This window comes from Podarcis erhardii (genome assembly GCF_964252035.2).
Source record: "Podarcis erhardii genome assembly, chromosome: 8".
Lineage (NCBI taxonomy): Eukaryota > Metazoa > Chordata > Lepidosauria > Squamata > Lacertidae > Podarcis > Podarcis erhardii.
This window is the reverse complement of record NC_138499.1, coordinates 29,258,104-29,268,233: the sequence shown is the minus strand read 5'-3', so window position 1 is coordinate 29,268,233 and position 10,130 is coordinate 29,258,104. Positions and strand designations below refer to the sequence as shown.

Below are 10,130 nucleotides of genomic sequence, written 5' to 3'. Positions count from 1 at the left end.
TGGAAGACAATCTTACTCAGCTATGAGTGATCACTAAAGAAGAAGACCTAATAAATAACAACCTGAAAATAGATAATAGGGCATTGCCATTTTAAAGAAGTTGTGGCTTTTCTCTATTCGACTTGACAAACAATTACTATGTTTAGTTTTTAGTTTAATTGTTGGAAAAACGAAACATACTAGAATGTGCTCTTAAAAATGATATCCCAAGAGTTTTTCCCATTATTATTTATTCAATTTATATCTCACCCAGGAGCCCAGAACAGCAAACAGATATACCATAAGAAAACAAAAGCAAAAACATTCTAAAACCTTCCAAAAACAATTACAATAAAAAACCATCTGAAATCAGTCACGCTTAAAAATTATTCCATCCAATTATATTATTATTATTATTATTATTATTATTATTATTATTATTATTAATTCCTGCCCTTCACCTAATGTCCCATTGGCATTAAAACACAATGCTTAAACACAGTTTAACACAAGTTTGGGTTACTAGGAAAGTCATCTTCAGCCAGCAAACTGGGTTTTCTTTTGTTTTGAAATAAAGTTTAAAATGCAAGCAAGAAAAAAGGGGCAATGGGCTGCTTTCAGATTCAGAGTCCTTTAACCAGGTGACAGCTCTACTAACTTGTAACCTTAAGAAACATTGGGTGAGATGCAGAAAAACGCTCACACAATGGGGATTGTGTAACCTTTCTCCCACTTGTGCTTTGAGGTGGTGGTCCAGGGAGATGAAGTGAGAAATACAGACTGACAAATCTGTCGGTTTTAGTTTCTCTCTGTTTCTCATTTTTCAAATCTTATGTTCAGTTCAGGATATTTACAAATCAGTTTGTGATTTTTTTTAAGACCTCACAAAAATTCATCTGCATTTAATATGCATTTCTCCTAATATACATATTTCTGTATCTGATTTACTCTAATACAATGCATTTTTTGTGTTAGTCTCCTGAATATATCATAGCCTGAAAATGTTCGGGGGGGGGGGGAATGTGGCATCCGATTTTCTTGCATAAAACCACAGCAGCCATTTGGGTGCCTTGATCTCGTGAGATTCTGCGGCAAGATCTCTCCTGAAAGAAAGCATGTATTTTGGGCTCCATAATCTCATGCGGGACATTTGAGTCACCCAGGAGCACAGGTGGGAAGACATGCATCCCAGCTTTCGGACACAAGCTGCTGGAAGGTATGATATACACATTTTACTGCATAATTTTCCCTAATATACAATTTTTTTGTACACATCTCTTTGGGTTGGAGAACAGCATTGCAAAATCAGAAGTGCAAATTTCAACAGTGAGTTGCATTTCAGTTTGCGTATTGTTTCAAGAAATGCAAATTAGGTGGGTCTGCATTAAAACCAACTGTCTCCCCCACCCCCTTGGAGAGAAGGCTGTAGGAAGCAATATTCCATTTGTGCTATTCTAGACCCAAGCCACATTCTTCACCCCCCCCAAAAAAGGCAGCCAAGTATGAACCTTTGCTGTTACTCAGATTTATAATGAGGAGGTGACACCTCCAGCAACAGCTGCAGGTAGCAAGTGATTTTGTCAATAAACGCAAAATGAATTTTAAAATGGACAAAAGGCACGTATAAGAGGAGACCCCCAAGCATAAAAATGGAAGCGTAAATGTACTGCACCTTTGGAGACCAGACTATAGGAGCTAAAACTAAGAACAGTGAAATCGCCACCATCCCGAAAGCGACAGGTAAGAAAACCTGCAAAACAGAAAAGGTGTTTGGGGAAGCAAATGTCAGATATATGAACAAGCATGGGGAAAAAACTGCAGAAAAATAAAATACGCTTCATATTCTGAGCAGAAATGATGCTTGTGCTGCCAACCAACTATTTTGGGGGACAGGTGGTAAGAACTGAAAGAGCCCCAGGCAGAATCTCTCCAGAGCTGCATTATGCAAGAGATTTCCTCCAGACTTCCTGAGTACTGAGTGATCTTCCTACAGTCACTGGGGATGGTATAAATAACTGTTCAGTCATTTTTCACATGTGAAGCTTGGCTTGTCTCAATACAAGGTGGTCCTGTCTGGACCTATCCTTGCATTATGGCTCATTCGTTTGGTGTTGCACTTTCAGAATTTGCCTTTGATTCTGCAGCCGTAGCTGAGTAAAATACCTGTCTCCCTTTCAGTACAAGTCCCCCTGCCATTTTCCATATGTGCACAGCATCACTGCTTAGAGTCCACCCCTATATTTCGGACACTTTTTCTTTTCCCCTAATACACACCCATGTGCAATGAAAGCTGCAATTCTAACCTCCACCTTCTCTGAATTCAAGCCCCATTGAATTCAGCAGGACTTATTTCTGAATAGACACGGCTAAGATGGCAGTGTAGATCTACCTTTTAAAAACAATTCTATCCAAAATGGCAAAATGTAATTCTGGATCATACCAAGATGTGGTCTTTTGGCAAGGTTAAAAAAGAATTCTGTCCTATAATTGCATGTTCTTCACTCAGTAGGCTCACCTCCTAATATATATAGGTTTATATAAAGGTTTATGTAGAAAACCTCTGCCTGACCCTCCAAAAGGTTTGCTGCCAGACAGTGTATACAATACAGACTAGATGCACCAATCATCTATCTAAGCATAAGGCAATTTCTAATGCACATATGTCCCATCTAGTATCAATGGGGTTGAGCTTATAGTGTCCATAGCTTAAAGCTTGCAAGACTCGCGTGTTATTTATATGGCAATTAATTAGGTATTTCTTTTTACCTTGTATGGCCTGTGCAGATTAGGCTCTTGGTAGCGGAGGACAATCAGGCTAGTGCAAGTTAATCCAATCATCAGCCAAACGGAGAAGCCAAAATAATTGGTTAAAGCAATTAGGTCTGATGGGATAATAAAAATGGATGCAACGACAGTTGAGAAAATCATGGCTGGCGCTGGGGTCCAGTGGTGGACATTGAGCATGGATACTATGGTGGGCAAATGTCCGGATTGGCTTCCAGCGTAGGTCAATCGTCCGAGTGTAAATACGCTGCTGTTGAGGGCGCCAAATATGGAGATGGCCACAGATGCAGGAATTATCCAGGCAACTGAAGGGATCACCCTGTCAGCCCAAGTGACTGCTACAGCGACTGCAAGGAAACATTGACATCATTAGCAGACTCCTGGTGACAGTTTGACAGCTCTCCTGGATCATCAAGTTTAGTCTCATGTTTCAGTGGCCGCCAGACCATTTAAAGCGCTAGCAGTTGGAGGTATTAGCCAAATTATGTATTTATTGCAAACACACATATACACACAGACATATATATACATACACACACACACACCACCTTGTTGCTGAAGTGTGTTGCAGTGATGTCATCTGTATTCCCAGAAACAAGATTGTACACCTACAGCAATCAGTAATAATGCTGGTCACATTGAATTTATGTCGTCGTCTTCTTTACAACAAACCACGCATCATCACTTGGAAGAGAAATTCATCCATAAATTTCAATGGGATTTGAGTCTCATCCCAAAGCAGAGGGGAATTATTTTATATTAGGTATAGTTTTAAAATAGTAAAAGGCTAGCATGCTACCTTCACATTGTTGCATAACTAGTCTTGAACAGTCGCTTATTTGGTTTCATTCGTCATCCCTTATGCCTGATCGGGATAGGCTAAACAACTGACAATTTAAAATGTACTTCAAAAAATCACCAAATGGGGCTTCAGTTAAACACACAAACATAAATCTGATTTTCTGCCGTCTTTAACATAGTTCATAATTGCATGCTTTTTAAACTCTGAATTTAGTAGCAAAATCTCTGCTTTGGTTTGCTTGAGACCCTGGCCTGCCTCGTTTTGGTTTGGTTCACATTTTAATATGAGCCTGCCTAATTTGTACTTCCTGGAGCAAAACCCAAACTGAAACACAGCTATCCTTCAAAATTCTCACTTTTCTGAACTTCTCCAATCAAAACATGCATATTGTAGAGGAAAGTGTGCACAGAAATGTATAAATGTGAACATAATATTAACAATATGGGAAATTGTTTATTAAAAAAATGTTTATATTTGGGGGGAAATGCATACAAGAATAAGGAGAAATGCACATTAACATGCTGACTTTAAAAAATCACATATTGGTGCAGAGTAGTAAACTGAGCATAAGATTGGAAAAATAAGAAATGGAGAAAACACAATTGTCAGGTCATCCATCTCTATTATCTACTGAATATGTATTATATCTATGATCAGTTCTTGAATAAAAAATGCAAACCAATCAGCCTACCTGAGGAGACAACCTCCTTTGGTGTGAGAACTGTCAGGTATGAAATGTTCACAAGCAAGTAAAACACAGTTATTGAAGGAAGTGTTGTCATCACAGTCAATGGAATGTTCCTGCTGGGATTTTTAACTTCCTCTGAAATAGAAAATGAAGAAGAAGAAGAAGAAGAAGAAGTTGTTATTTATTCCCCAGCCACTCTGGGCAGCTTTCAACAGAATATTAAACAGAATAAAACTTCAAACATGAAAAACTTCCCTAACATGGCTGCCTTCAGATGTCTTCTAAAAGTCAGATACTTGTTCATTTCCTTGACATCTGGTGGGAGGGCATTCCACAGGGTGGGTGCCACCATCGAGAAGGCCCTCTGCCAGGAAATCATTCCAAAACATTTGTTTGTAAAGGGAGAAAGCATACATCATAACTTCTTTTACTAGACTCACGACTATGCTCTTTTTGTGAATTTGCACATGCTGAATTTGAAAATTGGTGCTGAATCTTGTGAAAATCTGCTTTACATTTATTCTTATACCATGTTTTTATCTGGCATGATTATTGCTATTCTCTCCCCCTGGCCCCGCCCCCCGTATCCTGTTATTTTGCAAAACAAAGAATTTCACTTCCATTTATGCTTCTTCGGCTATATTTTCTTTACTAACTTATGTTCCTCCAAGTACCATGTTGATCATTGCAAAAACATTCCCCATACTATAAAGCTAAAACAGAGTAAAATCAGAAAGGATGCATAAGACCATTTTTCTATAGGAACTCCAAGCCAACTGATATGGGGTGAATGGAGACGTCTCATACAACAGTGGCCTTCTCTAAACCACAGTGTTCGGGATGTTCCATATGTAAAGCTTTGCTTGAAACGGAAGAGAATTATTTTAAGAGTGTTCATTGCAACTTTGTGGAATTTCAGATCCCAGCCATTGTGTTTTACTGAATCAATTTGCAGTGATTACATCACCAGTTGCTGTTCTGAGAACCAGTAACAATAGTCAAATTGATGCCTGTCAGGAAGTAACTGTGTGGTCCTAGTTCAGTCTTGAGGAAACAGAGCAAATATAAAGACTCAGGACAATACGTACATTATGTACACTGCTTAGGTTTGTTCAACACTCACAGCAGCTGTAACCAGGTGCAAACCAATGGGAAGATTTCACCACCACCTTGGAATGCTCCAAGTAGGTAGTTACTTATGTGCCAACCGCTTTCCTTATCTTATGTTTCTGTTCTTGGCACAGATATACATTCCTTGCGCCAGGTATGAGATGGCTGCTTAAGCATAGTTCTGTAGCTTGGCTAACAGTGACCTAGCCCAGTAACAGAGAAATGCAGAGAGCTAACTGAGAGATGGGGGAGGCAACAGAGAGACTGGAGGAGGCAGGAGGGGGAGAAATCAAGATGCAGCAGGGAGCAGGACAAAGGGAGGGAGGGTGTTGGGGTGGGGAGTGAGAACAAAGGGTCAGAAAAAGAGAAGGAAGAGATAAAAAGAGAGAGGGAAGAGATAAAAGTCAAATCCAGTACAGTAAAAGGGATCCTCTTCATATTGCATGTTTTTTTCTACAGATTTCTCTACTCCTCACCACCAGCAAATCACAGATCACACCTGGACCATAAAAATCAGCTCTGGTGTTCCCAGGCACAGTCATTGCACAAAAAAACATGCTTTTGGGGTATGGATTCTTATGCATCCTCATAATTTTTACGAGGGATCCCCTCAAAACTGTGGGTCACATTTATATCTACAGGTATAAATTTTCTGGTGATTTGGTTACCACCCTATTAAAAAATCATGAAAATCCATCAGCTTTAAATTGATGGTGCTTCTGGCGGTGGTGGAGTCCCATGTAAAATCATGCAAATTTAAGAGGATATGTCTGACTTTCACCTAGAGTCTAGACTATATTTTTAAAATCCCAAAGTGTGTGCGTGTGCGTGTGCGTGTGTGCGTGTGTGCATATGCATATGCTTTCTCTTCTGTCTGTAAGGGGGGGGGAGAAGAAGCTAGAGACCATGGGTCCCAGAGCACTCTTTCAAAAAGCCCATGTGCCCCAAAGGATTGGCAACTCCTAGATTAGAATCTAGTCCTGTCAGTCTGCAGGACCACCCTGTATTTTCATCATATGTTTCAGTTTTTTTCAGACACATGATCACATATTTTATTCAAGTTCGCACCCCTGCACATGGTCTGTATAGCTTTTTAAAAAACATCTGGATCTCTTAATCACCCCAAATAGCTTTAATGGTCCCCAGCAGTTCAGGGTGCTTCAGAGAGATCCTGCTTCAGCTCAGAGAAGTTCGGAATCCATCCACAGCAGCTGATTTAGAATCATCATTCAGGATTTGTCTGAATCCAATGTGTACCTTTAGTGTGCATTTAGGATCTTATACTTCACAACTTCCCTGGCTCACATCGCAATACCATGGTTTCCATCAGGGATGGGAAACCTTTGGCCATCCAAGATAATGTTGGACTTCCATCAGCACCACAGAGCATAGCCAAAGATAAAGGATGATAGAACATCTGCAGGGATACTTTCACATGGCTGAAACTGATCCAGAATTGGGCCTAACACTTATCTATGTGTTCCCTGATTGAATGACAGTAGCTCAAACATTTAAAAAAACAAACAAACAAACAAACAAACAAACAAACCAAAAACCCTGGTAATCCTAGGGTTCAGAAATGTGAGGTGGTATTCTGTGTGATTAAACCGACTGCTTCACTGTGCTCAATCCTTGTGAATTAGTTGTTTACTGCTTTAGAATAATCCACCCTGCAGTGTCTTCCCTCCTTCTCTTTCCTTGGCCTAGAAAATTATTGCTTCAGGCCTGTATGAAGAAACCAGCCAGGAAGCTGTACAGGACTCTATTCATCATCAAGTAAAGTCAAGTAAAGACGGCCTCGGTCCTGTATACCTGAAGGAGCATCTCCACCCCCATCGTTCAGCCAAGACACTGAGATCCAGCACAGAGGGCCTTCTGGTGCTTCCCTCATTGCGAGAAGTGAGGTTACAGGGAACCAGACAGAGGGCCTTCTCGGTAGTGGCGCCCGCCCTGTGGAATGCTCTCCCATCAGATGTCAAAGAGATAAACAACTACCTGACATTCAGAAGACATCTTAAGGAGCCCTGTTCAGGGAAGTTTTTAATATGTAACGCTGTACTGTTTTTAACACGTGATTGGGAGCTGCCCAGAGTGCCTGGGGAAACTCAGCCAGATCGGCAGGGTATAAATAAATTGTTATTATTATTACTATTACTATTATTATTATTATTATTATTATTACTACTACTACTACTACTACTACTACTACTACTACTACTACTGTGTGGAGCCTCAGTTCACAACTGCCAACTGAAAGCAAAAATGAGAGATATACCTGACAAATAGTTGAGAGACCACCAGCCGCCATATGCATAGAGCCCCTGGTAAAACGCTTCTGCAACCTGCGCAGCATCTGGGATCTCTGAGCCGAAGGCATTCTCAAACCTTGCTACGTTCTCTTTCCTCCCCCTGATCAGCAGGACAATCCCGCCAACCGCGATTACAGAGAGCGCCATCATCTTCAGGACGGTGAAAACGGTCTGCACCCAAGCAGCCATCTTGACACTTCGACCGTTGAGGATCCCGAGGCACCAGAGGACCGCCAAAGCCAGACATTTCTTCAGCACGTCGGGAACCGGGCACTCACCGTAGAAAGGCTTGGTAGCATACTCAGCAAACAGCAAGGCCCGGGCGGCATTTGAAGCGGGTTTGTTGAACACTGCCGTCCACAGAAAGATGAAAGCCAAGGGAGAGCCCAGGGCTCTCTTGATGTGGCTGTATTCTCCTCCTGAGAGCGGTAACGCTGTTCCCAACTCTGCATAGCAGAGAGCGCCCATCAACGATACGATGCCACAAGCTGTCCAGATGATCAAGGCAACGCCAACATTGAGCAAGGAATATTTCAGCACTCCAGTGGGGGAGACAAAGATCCCTGCCCCTACAATGGTGCCCACGATAAAGCTGGCACCTTCAAAATATCCTATGGTTCTTTTGAGTTGCATCTCGCCATTTTGGCTTTTATTTTCTTCACCCACCTGATCACACACGTCGTTCCCCATGGCGCTTTGTTTTCTTTTGCTGTGATTTCCACACACACACACCAAAAAAAGAATCGTTAGCAACCCGAAGATCCTAATCTCCTCCTCTGACTGTAGTGAAACGTTACTTGAAACTGTTTGCAAGGTCATTACAAACCTGTATCCTCCTATGTTTAACAGGAAAAATGCTGATGATTAACCATGTTGTTTCGAGGAAGCAGGCTGGGTCATAGAAAATAGCATTCCCCATCACCAGCGTGTTCTCAAATTAAGGCACATTTTCTGGAACAAAAAGAGAACTGAAACACAGCCGTCCTTGGGAATTCACACTTCTCTGAATTTTGCAATGAAGTTCTTCAGCCAAGTAAAGTGTACAAAAAAGGCATATGCTAGTTAATCTGTGCATAACGATGCATATATTAGCCAATGCCAAATATATTGCTCTGCTTTGGACCACATCAGCAATTGGGGTCTTGTCATCTGGGCAGCCCAGGACCTCCATATACAGTACCCAGGCTTGTGCCCCAAGGAGGGTCACTTTGGTGCTGCTAATGCAGTGGTTTGACTTCACCTCCAAAGGTGGACTCCATTGTCTGTCGAGACAGAGGGATACCAAAAAAACAAGCAAAAATGCATTAGGTTTTTTTGTGAAAATTGCTTTGCAAAAATGTGGATAATTAGCAAAAATGCATTGTATTAGCACAAGTTGCTTTATGTGGATAATGGGCAAAATTGCATGCAAACGTGTGCATTAGGAGAAATTCACACTAAAATGCAAGGTTGGGGAGGCTGTCAAGGCAAAGACAGATGGAGCAAAAACTCTTGACGGAGGAACCTGACTGCGTAGTAAGCTGCAGTCCTAATGTGAAGGAACAAGTCCATCCTGAGTGCCTGAAGGGGGTGAGCACAGATAGGGAAGCAGACCTCATTTAGTGGACCCCTTTACTTCAAAGCTTGCTTACCTGGAATGTGCAAAGGTCCTGGAAGAGATCTACAAGGAGGGTTTTCCTTTCTTTATATTTGTCCTACGAAATAGGCTGAGGTGGGGCTGCCAAGAAAGGAACAGTTTTACTTGAACAAGTCATATAAAGCCTACACTTACTGTTTGCAGGAGAGCTCTTGAGTTGTTTCCCTGCCATGAACCTGGGTATTTACAGAGTGCTGTAACACTTGATGTTCCCTGTGACTGTGTCCAGTATATAGGAGAGCAGTGGGAGTAAATACCTTTCGATACCAGGGATGCGGGTGGCACTGTGGGTTAAACCACAGAGCTTAAGACTTGCCAATCAGAAGGTCGGTGGTTCGAATCCCCGCGACGGGGTGAGCGGTGAGCTCCCGTTGCTTGGTGCCTGCTCCTGCCAACCTAGCAGTTCGAAAGCACGTCAAACTGCAAGTAGATAAATAGGTACCACTCCAGCAGGAAGGTAAACAACATTTCTGTGCACTGCTCTGGTTCACCAGAAACGGCTTAATCATGCCAGCCACATGACCCGGAAGATGCACGCCGGCTCCCTCGGCCAATAAAGCGAGATGAGCGCCGCAACCCCAGAGTCACCCATGACTGGACCTAATGGTCAGGGGTCCCTTTACCTTTACCTTTTACCTTTCGATACCAACAGAAGCCATGACTGCTAAAGTTGTGTAAGAGTGCTCAAAACTTATGGTGTAGACCAGAAGAAAAATTAAAGAAATTTAGAGTGTAATTTCAATAGTACAATATCCTAGCTTAAACTGAAAATGGTAAGACAAGGGTACATTCCCCATATCCTTGGGGAGAAGATGGCGGCGC

General features: G+C 41.9%; 1 protein-coding gene across 1 annotated transcript; it reads right to left on the bottom strand.

Moving 5' to 3' along the window:
* Window positions 1–417: 417 nt before the first annotated feature.
* On the bottom strand, window positions 418–9,427 carry SLC7A13 (solute carrier family 7 member 13). The gene is made up of 5 exons (XM_081875062.1): window positions 9,304–9,427; window positions 7,639–8,934; window positions 4,257–4,388; window positions 2,746–3,110; window positions 418–1,729 (listed from the first exon to the last, which is right to left on the bottom strand). The coding sequence occupies exons 2-5, from the start codon at window positions 8,489–8,491 to the stop codon at window positions 1,496–1,498; spliced, it is 1,584 nt and encodes a 527-aa protein (XP_081731188.1). The 5' UTR covers window positions 8,492–8,934; window positions 9,304–9,427; the 3' UTR covers window positions 418–1,495.
* Between the last annotated feature and the right edge of the window lie 703 nt (window positions 9,428–10,130).